The sequence below is a fragment of the Pyrus communis genome, chromosome 2, assembly GCF_041283825.1.
Source record: "Pyrus communis isolate YQ-2024b chromosome 2, ASM4128382v1, whole genome shotgun sequence".
Taxonomy (NCBI): Eukaryota; Viridiplantae; Streptophyta; class Magnoliopsida; order Rosales; family Rosaceae; genus Pyrus; species Pyrus communis.
Window position 1 is genome coordinate 27,831,369 of NC_142566.1, and position 14,460 is coordinate 27,845,828.

The 14,460-nt window shown below is 37.4% G+C and overlaps 2 protein-coding genes across 3 annotated transcripts; one reads left to right on the forward strand and one right to left on the reverse strand.

Moving 5' to 3' along the window:
* The first annotated feature begins 5,971 nt into the window (after window positions 1-5,971).
* Window positions 5,972-7,154, forward strand: LOC137747547 (umecyanin). Its single transcript, XM_068487676.2, has 2 exons — window positions 5,972-6,207; window positions 6,684-7,154. Exons 1-2 carry the CDS (start codon window positions 6,027-6,029, stop codon window positions 7,019-7,021), a joined length of 519 nt encoding a protein of 172 aa, XP_068343777.1. The 5' UTR covers window positions 5,972-6,026; the 3' UTR covers window positions 7,022-7,154.
* A 3,169-nt stretch (window positions 7,155-10,323) lies between these two features.
* Window positions 10,324-13,373, reverse strand: LOC137747545 (uncharacterized). Of its 2 annotated transcripts, XM_088690056.1 has the most exons (5): window positions 12,795-13,277; window positions 12,591-12,705; window positions 12,395-12,509; window positions 11,270-12,196; window positions 10,324-10,895 (listed from the first exon to the last, which is right to left on the reverse strand). In XM_088690056.1, the coding sequence occupies exons 1-5, from the start codon at window positions 12,893-12,895 to the stop codon at window positions 10,789-10,791; spliced, it is 1,365 nt and encodes a 454-aa protein (XP_088546182.1). In that variant the 5' UTR covers window positions 12,896-13,277; the 3' UTR covers window positions 10,324-10,788. The 2 variants fall into 2 exon arrangements, with proteins under 2 accessions (XP_088546182.1, XP_068343776.2); XM_068487675.2 differs by lacking the exon at window positions 10,324-10,895 and having other exon boundaries at window positions 11,097-12,196; window positions 12,795-13,373.
* Window positions 13,374-14,460: the final 1,087 nt, after the last annotated feature.

Below are 14,460 nucleotides of genomic sequence, written 5' to 3' on the forward strand. Positions count from 1 at the left end.
TGGGTTTGTTCAATGCCAAAGCCTTTCAGTTGTCAAGACTCAAAAGAGAGAACAAATCCAGTTTAGCCACACAATAGTTAGATTTGTTTGACAAAAAAAGAAACATTATTCAATTAAGACAAAGAGACGAATAACGAATATTAAAAGACAGTGGCAAAAAGCAGAAAGACCCACTTGGCATGGTTTCGTAAAATGAAATAAAAATGACCATAGCATAACTTTGTTTTAAACATTTCTACCAAGTTTCGTTGATCAATCTTTTCTTCTTCTTCCATTGCTCATGTTTAATTTGTAACTGATACGTTCAAAATACTTTGACTCATACGAAAAAACAACTATATATATGTACTAAACCCGTTAATAATTACGTAGTTAACTGTTGTTGACATTTCTAAAAATTTATAAAACTTTATTCCCTAAAAACACAATGAAAATTTTCTATAAAAGCAACTTTAACTTTGCTAATACGGTTGTTATCTTCATATCATCAATCAAACAAAATTTGTGGTTAATCTGATCCTTTTGCTGGTGTACAAACTTCTGTATGTTCTTGGTTTCACTTTTACTTATTACGTTGAGTCATACAATCTAGGGGTGTGCTATCCACGCACCATATTTTACTTCTCACGCACCCTTGATAATTTATGTTTGTTGATCTTCTTCAATTCATCCGATCCGACGGTAGAAAATTAAAAAAATATATGAGAAGTAAAATGAGGTTTGTGTAGATATCACACCCCATAATATATATACATTCTCGTTGTGATATCTACCTATCTTGGAGCCCAAGCGCAACAATACAAAACGCACCTAGTTCAAGTCAAAACATTTGACTTGGGCCATGATGCCTGCCTATTCCATTTCGTCCGATTACAATTTAGTCTCTTGGCAATATACCCTTCACATTGTTACAAGGGGTGTATTTTTGTTTACACCCTCAAGTGATGATAATATTAACTACCCTCAAATAGTGATAATACTCACCATTTTATTTATTATTATTGGATGAATTAAAATTTTAAGATTTGTATCTATCCTCTATACAAATTTCTAAATTTAAATGAATCTAATGATGATAAATAAGGTGATGAGCATCACAATTACTTTTTCTTTTTTTTTTTGGTCAAATGATAGATTTTATTAGATTAGTCATTAACGGGGTTCAAATCCATAAGATGATGAGCATCACCATTACTTTAGAGTCGTGATAAAAAATAAAAAATAAATTCCTTGTTGTACAGGCGATACTAAAAAGTAGAGACAGATCGAGTTTACTATACATACAAATTACTAAATATGGAAAAACAAGATGATGAAGAACTTAAGTAGTTTTTTTTTTTTTTTTTTTTTTTTTTTTTTTTTGAATTTGCTTTGCTTAATTGCACCCAGAAAACCCGGAAAAAAAAGGGTTGAATTTGAGGAATCCGGATCCTCATCGGACGATCTTTTTGAGAATATTGGAGATTCGTGAATCGTGTCAGTTCATCGTACATCATACGGTTAGAGATCATTTTAAATATTTTTATTTAAAATTAAATACAAACGGTACCTGACAAAAACTGATCACACAATATACGATGAACAGACACGATTCACGAATCTCCAAGATCCTCATCAAGAGGATTTGGAAAGGATCTTGTTGGGAATTTGAGGTCAAATCCAAAATTGATGACTCTTCCCAGATTGTACAATATTATACAAGTCTTTTTGGTCTTTGCTTCTAGAAAAACACTTAAACTATTTTTAAAAGGAAAATAATATATATATGAGAATTGTTATTGGTATTTCAAAAATCTTATTCTAAACTTCAAACTTTCTATATTTGAAAAAAAAAATACACTTCTGAGAAGTACAGAATGAGATTTTTAGAGTGTCAATAATACTTTCTTATATATATATATATGTGTGTGTGTGTGTGGAGTGCGCGCGCGCTTGCGTGTATAAGAAGGTCAAACTTCTAGATTATCTGTTCAAGTTGGAAAACAATGAAACTCGCTTTCGAAATGTCGAAAATAATAAAATTCTATAGATTTTGGTCATCCTTCTCTTTCGTATAAGTAGCCGACGTTAAATCAATCATCATCTGCACACACAAAAACAAAAAAAAAAAAAAATTTGCAAAGAGTAAAAGAAGAGATTAGGGTTTGTAGACAGGGACGAAGTAAAGAAGAACACACAGGAGAGAAATGGTGAGTCTTATGAGGTTGGTTGGTTGCTTTCTTCTTGTTGCAGTGGCCTTGTTCGGCGGTGCCGCAGCTGATACTTACACAGTCGGAGACGATCGATTTGGAATGGACTATTCCTCCAGCTGGCTCTACTGCCTACTCCACCTGGGCTAACACAGAGATTTCAGATTAATGATACAATAAATAACTAAAAATTTATTCCTCTAAATCTTCATTAATGTTTGTTCTTTCTTACTGATTAGTTCAGCTCTGTGCAGGACGTCATGTCTTTATAGACAAGTTGCATCGAGAAAATTAATCTCTATCAAGGTTGGCGCTGGGCACTAGTTGAGTGGGGGCCTAGGTTTTTTTTTATTTTTTTTATTTTTTATATTAACTTTATTATATAACATATAAATAAATGTCTACTTATACTTAAAAATAGATAATTGTATTTAGAACATATAAATTATAACGTATTAGAACATATTGAAAACATGAAAAACAAGCATAAACTAAGTCTTCATCTAAATATTCAACAAGTGTCTTACAATTTATTAAAAAAATAAAATACAAAATGAAAGTTATCTATTTTGTGTTTAAGTGAGAGTCGCAACTAAGACAGTTAGGCAATTTAGACACTCTTTCTTAATTTTCAAACGTCTAACGATTAATTGTGGCAGTGACCAACCGTCTATCGTTTAGGCAATGGCCTAAGAGATGCTAGACAGAGATTTTGATAAGAGTGATCTCTATTTCTTCAAATTAGAACCTGGATCGACCCTTTAAATGAATTTGTGCAAAGAAAATTTCTCCTTTTGATTGGTGAACATCTGTTTATTTATTTTTCTAAAATTGTTTTGCAGTATTCAAGTGGAGTTATGATTCCAGCCCTGCAAGTATTACACTGACTTCCAACGTGACCAGTTACTTCTTCTGCACGGTAGATACTCACTGCAGTGATCTAGGGCAGAAGGTGACTATCAACATTTCTGAGATGATGATCGCTGGTGGGACCGCAACGCCTCTTCTTCTCTCACTGCGATGGCCATCTTCTTCTATAGCTTTAATTAATAGAAATCTAATGATTTGAAAACTTTGAGTTTTAACGATAAAGACAAAATAAAATGTAAAGTGAATAGTATCAAGATTGACTTTTTAGTGTAAAAATGTGGTTTTTTGTTAAAGTGAACAGTACCGGGAGCATTTCGTTAAAATTCTCTTAATTAATTCTACTTAATACCTAATTTATATTCATGTGTTTTTGAAATTATGTTCATCATTTTGATTGATTCTTTTCATTAATCATAAAGCAAAGATTTTCCATTAAGAGTTGGAAGTTTTGGACTTTGTTTTATTTGCTCGAATGTTTCGGAAAGTTTTGGGTTTTATTTTTTGGCCTAATTGGATTATTAGTTTCATGATGATAGAGCAGTCGGAAGATAGCCTTATGTTTGCATGTGAGCCTCAATCCTTACGGACTTCACTATAGGGGTTTCAATCTTAATAATTTTTTACCACATGAGCTATATCTTCTGACTATCCTATCACCACGGGAAATTAATCTATTTAAGCCTTCTCGAATTTTTTGGATGAATTAATTAAGGCCAGCTCTGTCCATTGAGATGGGTTTGGTCGTGCTCAGTTTAGACTTTAGTCAATCCGAGGATAAATTGTGGCTCAATAAATCTATACCAGCCATGCGTTATGATTAACGCCTATTATTCATACCTATCAGATAAGAAAAACTCACCTTCTCAGAAATAGTCAAATAATACATTGGTAAAAATTTATAAAATGATACATGTTACACATGTGGAGGTACAATTAAAATTCAAGATAAGTTATTTGGTGTGACCATCACATATAGTCACGCATTTTTATTTTATTTTTCTTTTTGAAAAGTTGCGATGGTAATCTTCAGAGATTGGAGCCAAAGCAGCCCCAATCCAGACAGTACATCAGAGATTACAAGTAACCAGTAAAATCAGTCACAAGCAATCCTCAACTAGGAGGTCCAAAATGAAATTAGGGGGCCTCGAAAGCAAGTCTCACAATGGCTGCCAATTGACATGTGTAAGATCATATTACAGCATGTGGATTAATAATAACATAGCATGATAGTAGACACGATTGCAAACAAAGTGGTGGCAACGGACGTCGCAGCTAAAGCGGAGTTTGGCGACGACGATGGGGATGGGGGCAATTTTGGACTGGAAACAACAGGGTTAGTTCTAGTGATAACTGTCATGCAATTTCGAATTTGAAGTGAGTCAAATTTAAATAAACAAAAAGAACCTAAAATTGGATGAAAGTAAATTCCTCTTGTAAAATTAACCAATAATTTCTTACAACTGCAAGAAGAAATAAAATTCCTTCCCTCCTATCTAATTCGATCTCATCCGTCTATCTTACCAATGTCTAGTTTGTAAACCTACAAAAAGAATATTTGTGGAGGGGTGAGTATCAATAGTAATAAGGGCATACACATTATCACAGTAAATTGACAAAGCTAAATAAGTACATCGTGTGTGGTCAAGTATCAAATCATTATTGATATATGCATATTACAATGCAAATTTCTTGTCTCTATTCTCATTAATTCATATAAATGAATAAACAAACATTGCACATCTCATACCATGCCTATATTGAGAGTGAATCCCACATTGATGGGAGAAGAGAATTTGCACGGGCTTATAGGTAAGTTGAGTTATTCCTTGTTTTTCCAGTTGGTTTTATGATGGAACCTCAACTTCCTTCACAATGTCAGAGTTGGTTGCCCCACGTGTGAAACCCAATGGTCACATGTTATCCATGTACATCACCTTTCTTGTGTTGTTCACGTGTTTGGCTTGAAAATCCGCCACATATGAAGAAGCTTGTTAAGAATGAATCCCTCCTTGATGGGAGAAGGGACCTTGTATGAGTTTATAAGAAATTGAGCTACTCTCAATATTGTTAATTGATTTTATGGTGGAACCTCAACTTTCTTCATGGTATTAGAGCATGTTGTCTCATGTGTCAAGCCCAAATACCACACATGCTCCACGTCACCCGATTTGTATTGCACATGTGCTAGGCTCGACTTGTAAGGCAAGTGGAAAAAAGTAACTCGACCAATAGGTTGAAGGAGTCAGGCAAATCCAGTTTTCATTTCTAAGAGGGTTCGCTGCATGTGATGAAGTGCGTTGAGAATGAATCTCACATTGATTAGAGAAGGGATCTTACATTGGTTTAAAAACAAGTTGTGTTACTCCATGTATTGTCAATTAGTTTTTGGTAGAATCTCAATTTTCTTTCAGCTATACCACTTGGTCCCGTTTGCTTAACTATATGAACTAATTACACCCTTTCCAATAATCTCATTCCCTTTTTGTGAGTAATCTTGTCTAACTATTTGTCTCCAACCCCAAATTTCTCTCATTTCAGATTTTTATCTATTTAAATTTACTCGCATTTTGAATTCATAATTTTTGCCGATCTCAAGTCCGTGACAATAATGTTGATAGCTAGTTTCAGCCATCTGATGTACATCACTTTCTCTATTCAAAGTCAACGTTGGTACACATTAATAATATCCTAAGGTTGTACAATAATCCTTATGTTTTGTTCTTTGCTTCCAGAAGAACACGTTTTATTCTCAAAAGAAAAAAGGTCGATATACAATATGGTCAAACCTCTGATCAGTTAAAGTTGGCTTCAGCCGCCTTATTTGAAAACAGTAGGAACTCCCTTCCAAAAGGCACCCGCTGCGAACTCTATCTTTTGCTCATTATTCTGTTTGGGTATAAGTAGTCGACATTAATGACTGATTCATACACCAAAACACTTCGAAGGAGAAAGAAGAGATTAGGGTAAATGGTGAGTCAAAAGGGATTGATCGGTTGCTTGCTTCTTATTGTAGTGGCCTTGTGGAAGGGTGCCACAGCTGAAACCTACACTGTTGGGGATGATTTAGGCTGGACTATTCCTCCAGCTGGCTCTGTTGCCTATTCCACCTGGGCTAACGCAAAGAGATTTCAGATTGGTGATACAATAGGTAAGTCGTAAGTTAATTAGTTCACAACCGACTTTCTTACCTCTAAATCATCATTCAAATTGGCCTTTTATTCAGTCCGTCTTTGTGCATGACGTCATGTCTTTAAAAGCATTACGCGTTGAGAAAATCCTATTTATACTCATTCGTCTTCAACTTTTATCCCATTTGTTAACATGGTTGAAGTTTTAGGGTGTTAAATCATCATTCGAGACTAGAAATTTTAGTCTCGAATTGGTTAATAATCACTTTGATTTAGGTTTTAAGTAGACCAAAATTGTTAGTTAGGACTTAAAATCGAAGTTCTAGAGGGCCACTTGTTACCCTAATAGTCAACAATGTCCATAAGTGAGATTAAAAAACGAAGAAAGTTGAGTATAAGTGAGGTGTTCACCGCGCATCATCTCTTCCTTCAAAGAGAGTTTATCCTTTCTGACTGATAAACATCAGCTTAACTTTATATCTCAATCATTTTGCAGAATTCAAATGGAGCGGGGAACACAGAGTAGCTGAAGTAACACAGGCTGATTACGATAGCTGCTCAAAGGACAACCCTCTTGGTTTCTATGATTCCAGCCCTACAAGAATTGTACTGACGTCCAACTTGACCCGTTACTTCATATGCACGGAAGATAGTCACTGCAGTAGATTAGGGCAGAAGGTGACTATCAGAATTGGAGGAGATTATTCTTCATCAGGAGATAACGATGATGATGATCATTGGTGGGAATGGAACGGCGCTTCTTCTCTCAGCCTTAATATTGTTGCCCTAATCCTCTGCACTGCACTAGTCATCTCCTTCCTTAGCTTTAACTAAATGTACTTACTTCATTTACAATTCATGTTATGCTGTTTCCGCAGATTATGTTTATTGATATTGTTTTCTTTTGGAAATGTTGAATGAGGTTTTATCTTAAAATTAATTGGTAATATAAAAAGTAGTTCAATTCCCTTGCATGGTTTTGGTCTGTCACTGATGTGGGACTTTGTTCTCACATTCTTGCATGTCCTCATGTGTGGCAAATTTTCAAGCCTAACACATGAAAAACATAAATTAGATGACGTGAAGCATATGTGCCCAGTGTACATCACACGTGAGCCGACTTGCTCTGATTCCATGAAGAAAATTAAAATTCTACTATAAAACAAATTGATAATATAAAAAATAACCCAACTTTTTATAAACGCTTGCATAATTTGGTCTCACATTCCCACAAAATGTACTACTACATATCAATTGCGATGTGGAATATAAGGCCCCCAAATGTGCAAAATTAAGCCTAGCTTTGTCAATTGAGCTGGGCCTGGTCAATCAGTATAAGTTTAAATAATTTTGTTCCATGTGGTTTGATTAACGCTTTTATTGTATGATCGATAGAACCTTCTTAACAAAAATTTTGATAAATTAATATATAGAATGGTGTTCCTTGTTCTACATTATGTATCATTTCTCTATTAAGAGAAGAATTTACATGAAATTAGAACGGCTAGAGTGACAATATTTTAAATTAATCACACATCACCATCTGTTATGGTTGATCACCTTCTAACAAAAGCAGTCATATATTTTATAGGATAATGCTTGTGTCCCCTTAGTTACGATTATGCCAATCAACAGTTTCGATAAAAAGCAACATCCTCATGATGAACCGTCCATTTGTTTTATACATATGAATGGCTAAAACATCTCAAATTGAATGATTTTTTTTTTTTTTTTTTTGCACATATAATCTTTAGATGATGATAAAGAGAATAAATGATTTTGATTATGATGTTCAGATGGTAAAAGTTCATTAATCGTAATTGGTGGAACAAGTAAGTCCCCCATGTAAAGGACACAAGTATTATCATTTTCGATATAGATGTGATCAATTAGCATTACTGATATAAAAAAATATACACGTTATAGAGTTAATATTTAGATGTAAGTACAAGAAGAAAGACATGACCATGTTAGAGATAACAAATAGAAAAAGCGGTGGCAACAGGTGTTTGAGCTGGTAAGTGGAGTTTGGCCGACGCGGTGCTGGTGGGGATAGAGTTGGACTAGGAACGATAGGTTTAGTTCCGGCGATAACGCTACTGACTAGCTTCTGGCCACGTTGGCCAGCTTCATGTCAATGTGATCCAGTTGGCACGGTACTAATCAGGGTGTGATTTGGATATTTGAATATTTGTGCAGAAGGAGAAAGCCAAAATATGATACTTATAGCCACGGATTAGGCAAAGGTGACAAAACTTGGTAACGTTGCTTTGGCACCCGTTTGTGACGAGGGTTAAGTAAACATTTGAAGTTGGAAACATTCTCTTTTGCATACCTCACTTGAACTCAAACGACAGCAGTCAGTATAATTAGAGTCTTTTTAGACCAGGGCATGTCTGAATATAAATGGCAGGTTAGAGCACGTCCATCTTTTTTAGGAGGGCAAGGACAAGGTCAAGGGCAAAAAGACATCTTTCACATGTGTAATTGTTTTCTTTTTTATTCCTTCCCTATCAAATAATTTTTCGGTTGAGTGTTGTTGGGGCTAGAGTTACGTGTTATAATATGAATAAACAATGCGTTTATACTTTAAAGTATAGCAAGCATGTAGCGTTGCGACAGATCTGTAAAGATACTAATTCTTTGAAAACTAGAAATTAAAAAGAAGAAATCGTAGATTCGTAGATTCGTAGACCAAGTCGTGTGTGGGAGTCCAAGGGCGTCACGCAATGAACCCGTAAGTCTTTGACTCTGGGACGATGGAACTGGTAAAACTTGGTGATTTCTTTCTTCTTTTTCCTTTTAGAGTGCATCAAAATCACCAGGCAATGCAGGGTTATATTCAACTTGTTCAAAGTTTTCAAGGTTTTCCCGCCACACATACAACATATATGCTTAATTTATTAGAAAATTGATTTCATAAATCGTACGCATGCATATTTATAAACGAAAAAAGAAAAACACGTACGTCGATCCAAGAAAAAGTACTTGCAGATCACCGAAAAACACGTAGGCCGATCAAAATATTCACCAGGCGTAAGGAAATGGGCAGCCACGGAGATATTAATACGATGATGGCTTGGTTGGTGAGTATGGCTGTGGCTTGCCCTTATACACCTCCTTTTACTCCGACTGCGCTGCCTCAAAGACATTCCAAATAGGAGATACAGTTGGTAAGTGCGCTTTCCATTTTCCAGTAACAACTAGACGTGAGTTAGGTCAGCTAACGGGGGGCATTAATTGTTCCCGGCTCTTGTGTCCAAGTTCATATGAGTATTTATATATCTTTGTTGTTAACCTAAGTAGACGTAAGTTAGGACAGTTGCATGTTTCCAACTCTTGCGTCCGAGTTCATGAATATGTATATATCTTTGTTGTTAACTTATTGTTGTGAATTTTTGGCATTGCAGTGTTGAATTGGACTGAAACGTGGGGGAAATAGCAACAAAAGAAGAATATGATAGCTGCAGTGACCCTGGGATCGTACTGGGACCAGGAGTAAGGACGGAACTCAATTCTACCGGTTCTCGCTTCTTCATCTGCACCGTTGGTGACCACTGCGAGCAAGGCCAAAAGGTCAGCATCACCGTTGGATCACCAACCACCACCTCTTCTCTGTTAGCTCCTCCACCACCATCCTCCCACGCTTCATCTCTCACTACCACTACTCTTCGTACTTTCGTTGGGCTCATCCCCACGCTTGTAGCAGTAATTTCCTTCGTCGCTTAAGCTTAGCAGTCGTTTCCAAGAAATTAATATCGTCTAATCCTCTATTTTATTTATAAAATAAGCTATATTACAATAAATGTTCATTTATTATGTAGTTTTTATAAGCTATTTCATCTCTTCCGTTGGTGATAACTACGAGCGGGGCCAAAAGGTCACTCTCACCGTCGGATTTCCCTACTCTCCCCCTGCTTCCGCTCCACCGCCACCACCAGCCTCCGGTGCTTCCTCTCTGAGAATTGGCTCTTTAATTGACGTCGCGATCTCCAAATATGTCAATTATTTCTTCTTTTTGTTTAATAATTTATTTCCCCACTTACATGTGAATTCTCATTCTTTCCACTTGTACTGTGTAATCGTTCGAACAAAGTTCCGACCTTCAGTTAGTTCGACCAAGTTTCAACCTTGAGTTTTGTTACAATTGACTCAAATTTTTCTTCAATAGTTGTGTGTACAAGCAGTTTTTTTTCAAATCGTCAGAGTAGTACATTACAATATCATCGGAATGGTACATTACGCTCCAGTACAACACTAACACTCGAAGCACCAATACACTAGCACATCGTAGCTACATAAAAAGAATGTTCTCTCGTAATTAAGAAGATTCGACATTGTATCAAAAGAACCCCCTACACATCGTTCCAGCCGGAAAAAGTGCTTCTTTGCAGACCCTTCAAAGAGTTCAGCTAGTGATCAGGCAAATCTATGACAAAATCATACACGAAGCAAAACGGCAAAGAATTTCTCTTGAAATCGATAACACAATGGAGCTGGATAAGCACTGAATCTCATTACTCAACATCTAAGCTTATAAGAACGGCTAACCTAATATCCGAATCGAACAATGCACAATAAATTACCTAAGACATAATTTTCTAGGGTTCTGCGGTAAAGAAGTTGATGGAAAGAAGCCATCCGTGTGGACGCCCCAGACCGTTATGCCAATTTTTCAAAGAGGAGTACAATTTATCACAGCACAGTCCTGCAAAAATGAAGCTTCTTTTTACTTCCATCTTTACACGGTCCCATATAGCTCTCATACCCTCAACCCACAACACTTTTTTCTGGAATTTTCGCTCAACTATAAGTCTAAGCAATGCAGTGTTAATGATCTGGAAGTTCGATGTTTCAAGCTTTAGTTATGATACCAGGACATTGTTCTACGATATGAATCCAACTCAAGTTTCATTTACAACTCACATCTTTCCATTAATGCAACTAGCAACTAAAATCAACTAGAGAAATTTCGCAATCAGAGCTACATAAGAAAAGAGCCTCTCATAATAGGATTCAACAATATATTGGCATCTCGGATTTTGAAGCATATATACTACAGTAGGGAAAGAGTCTACAAACCAGGCCCTGTAGTTCGACCAGTAAACCTGTTGGGAATGACATCTGGTTGCCAGCAAAATTGTCTATCTTCCTCATTGGTACTAAAAGGTGCCTTGCGCTTCCTTATAGTTGCCTCAGAACTCCGACCGCTCTCTGAATTCCACATACTAGAAGTGGACTCAAAGCGATCATAAGCAGTCTTTGTGGGAAAGAAACAGATTTCCTTACTTCTCGGTGAAGAAAAATCATTTAACTTTCCCCACTCTTGAGAATTTATTGAACCAAAATCTTCCATTTCACTGGCCAAGCTTCTTTGAGTAGATGGGTGGAGAGCAGGACCCAGCGTCAACGATAAATCACATTCCGTTTCTCGTGGCTTCTCCGGGGTGTCCATGACTTCTTGTGTGAATCCGTGTGACACATTTTCAGCACCTTGAGAGGAGAAAAGGTTCTGCTTTATAGGCTCCACAACTGATGTAACAATTGGAGTACCAACATGTATAGTCATAGAATGTGTATTTTCTGAAGCCTGATGACCGACCTGGAGCTTTTGGGGTTGATGGTGAGTTCCATAATATAATGGATATACTGAACCCAAGTTCAAGGGATTGTTGGTTGACAGTGTTGCTAACTGGTTATGGCCAGCAGGAAAATTCTCAAGTGCAAAAGGGTAATTCAGAGGGCTAGTGAGGTTAGTACTTTGGTTGATGCGGCCGTAAGATTCTGGGACCAAATGCACAGAACTCACATTCAAGGCTTTTGCAAAGTTCAATTGATTGCTAGAGTGATGCGGAGAAAACTGAGGGCGCTGTTCATCTGTAGTTTTATCCAAAACCCTAGCAGGGGTAGATGCGGGGTCTTGAGCTCTTGGAGTGAGGTAACTCCTCGGATTACTGTGGCGTTGGCTTCTCGAAGCTCTTACTGGAGTGCAACCCAGATTAAGGGCAGCTGAACAACATAAAGAGGAGGAACCAAAACACACATACAAATCACACCTCTAGTGTATTCATTCTGCACAATAATATCTTCTTACGAACTAAACCAAGCTTGAGCAATGAGCTAATATACATTGAAAATGAGAACAACCCAGTAGCATAATTTCACAGTTCAATTCAACAGACTGCAAAGAAATCAGTACAATGTTACCTTCAACACACGGCGGCAGAAGCTCCCCGGTTTCAGTGCCCTCATCTCGCCGGATAATCGTGTTAACCGCGTCATTTGCTCTGTCCCATAGCGTGTCGAGATTCATGTACTCAGCCTTCAACAAAACAAAGCAAAAAATGACCGACGGAACAACCAAAAAGAGCGAATGAAAAACCGAAAGGGAAACGAGAAAAACCTCAGAATTGGCTTTGGAATACATAATTTCCTCTGCTCTTAAAACCACCAAAGGCAGCTTCTCTTGCCATTCCTTGTTCTTCTTCGTTACGGAGCTGTGAACCTCATTGACGACCCTAATCAAACAGGTGGTGGGCGGTCAGCAAAATGTGAACAAGCAGACACCTTTACCAAGAAATCCATGGAAACAAAGAGGACCCAATACCTGAAAATCTGCTGAATGATGGAACCTCTCATGGGTTGGTGCCTATCGCTATGCCAAGCTCGCCGGACACACTCATACGGCCTCGGGCCCGGCCTAGGCATCTCGGCAGAGCAGGAGCAGGGCAATAATCCCAAGGAGGAAGAGAAATAGTGGGTTTTGGAGGGAGGATAAATTAGTCCCGGGACTCAAGAACGGTAGAACCTACATGTAGTGGAGTGATGGGTTAGTTGTGCTTTAATCTCTCTTTCCCTCTGGACTGTGTAATGGGGCGGGACAGTTTTTTGCTGGGTAGTACATGGGGAAAGAGGAAGGGTCGCTTTCCCCTGCTTTTGTCTTCCCCCAATAATTTAGAGGGTTTACCATAGTTTTGATGCTCAATCTTTTCCTTTGGGGTGTGTAGGGGGTCACCCTCTTCGGGAAAGAAGGAAGGGGAGAGAGAGAGAGAGTTATTGTGCCTTGGACCGTTGTGCGTGGGCATCAGATTGTGCCTGTAAAATTGTGTCCCTCCCTATTTCATTCAGCAATTGACCCAGCATGGGCAGACACAAACTCGAAGGGAAAATTGACACCCCATCTTTAACCTTGTGGTAGCAAGGAGAAATGGACATCATACTTAAGAGATTTGTCACATAACATGGCTTTTTCCCCTTCTCAAATCTCAATGTAGGTGTGCAAATAGTTGCACTAATTATCATCGTTCAGAATCTCGAATGTAAAGATAAATACTAGGTTTTAGATTCCATAAGCTTTATGACACCTTTTTTAGTTAAAAAAAGTTAGGGGGAGGCTACTCTATTCAAGGATCAGGACATACTACAAGTTTCTTTGAAGACTTACAGTCTTACAGAGGGATGTTAGCCCCTTTTTTACTTTTACAAACCGTCCATCAAGACGGATTGACGGCAGCGAGACTTTACTCTAGTAAAGAGAACAATCATTATCAATTCAACTAACCCTCGTTGGTAGCTTTATGACACTTTTTGACAAATATGAATTACTCTTTTAATGAACTAGGGAGCACAAGTAACTTAAATTTTAATTGTATAGTTGGAGAAGATTTTGGGTAGTTTCCGAATGTCTATCATAAAAACATAAGGCTATATTTGGGTCTCATCCAACCTAAACAGCGGCCATGTCCTGTGTAAAGAGTTGGTCTCTCTTTAAGGGAAGAGTGAGAGTCATAGTCTTGTAACCAGAATACAATTCTTATGACACCGTCGCATTACAAAAGCTTGCCACCTATTCAAAAAGTGAAAATGAGATAAACAAAAACTCAATCTAAGGTAGGCACTACACAGTGTTTAAAATGCTAATAAGTCGGTAATATGTAGGTACTAAGTGACATTGACGGTACCATTACGATAATGTCTTAGTTACGAGACATAATGTAATCTCTATCCAGACAATCCTACGAAAATTCCGCTCCTCGTAGTTGAGTTCACCTTTGCCCGGCATGACAGGTAGATGGAAGTATTGACATGGACAACCATTACGTGGTTGACGCATCCAATGGCAGCTAATTAGACTGTCATAGTGGGTGCATCCTCCCATTTTTGAGTACCATCATAAATTTATATTTATGAATACCTGCAGAAATATGAAATACCTGCAGAAATATGAAAGCATGTTGGAACTAAATACTCCTTACCCACAATTTTAATGGAAC

What these genes read in the sequence shown, in the direction of transcription:
- LOC137747547 (XM_068487676.2), top strand. Translation starts at nt 6,027, where the DNA reads ATGGTGAGTCAAAAGGGATTGATCGGTTGCTTGCTTCTTATTGTAGTG. An exon ending in TCAGATTGGTGATACAATAG is followed by an intron (nt 6,208 to 6,683) that starts GTAAGTCGTAAG and finishes ATCATTTTGCAG; the next exon opens with AATTCAAATGGAGCGGGGAA.
- LOC137747545 (XM_088690056.1), bottom strand. Translation starts at nt 12,895, where the DNA reads ATGCCTAGGCCGGGCCCGAGGCCGTATGAGTGTGTCCGGCGAGCTTGG. An exon ending in ATCATTCAGCAGATTTTCAG is followed by an intron (nt 12,706 to 12,794) that starts GTATTGGGTCCT and finishes CTGTTTGATTAG; the next exon opens with GGTCGTCAATGAGGTTCACA. An exon ending in TCTGCCGCCGTGTGTTGAAG is followed by an intron (nt 12,197 to 12,394) that starts GTAACATTGTAC and finishes TATGTTGTTCAG; the next exon opens with CTGCCCTTAATCTGGGTTGC.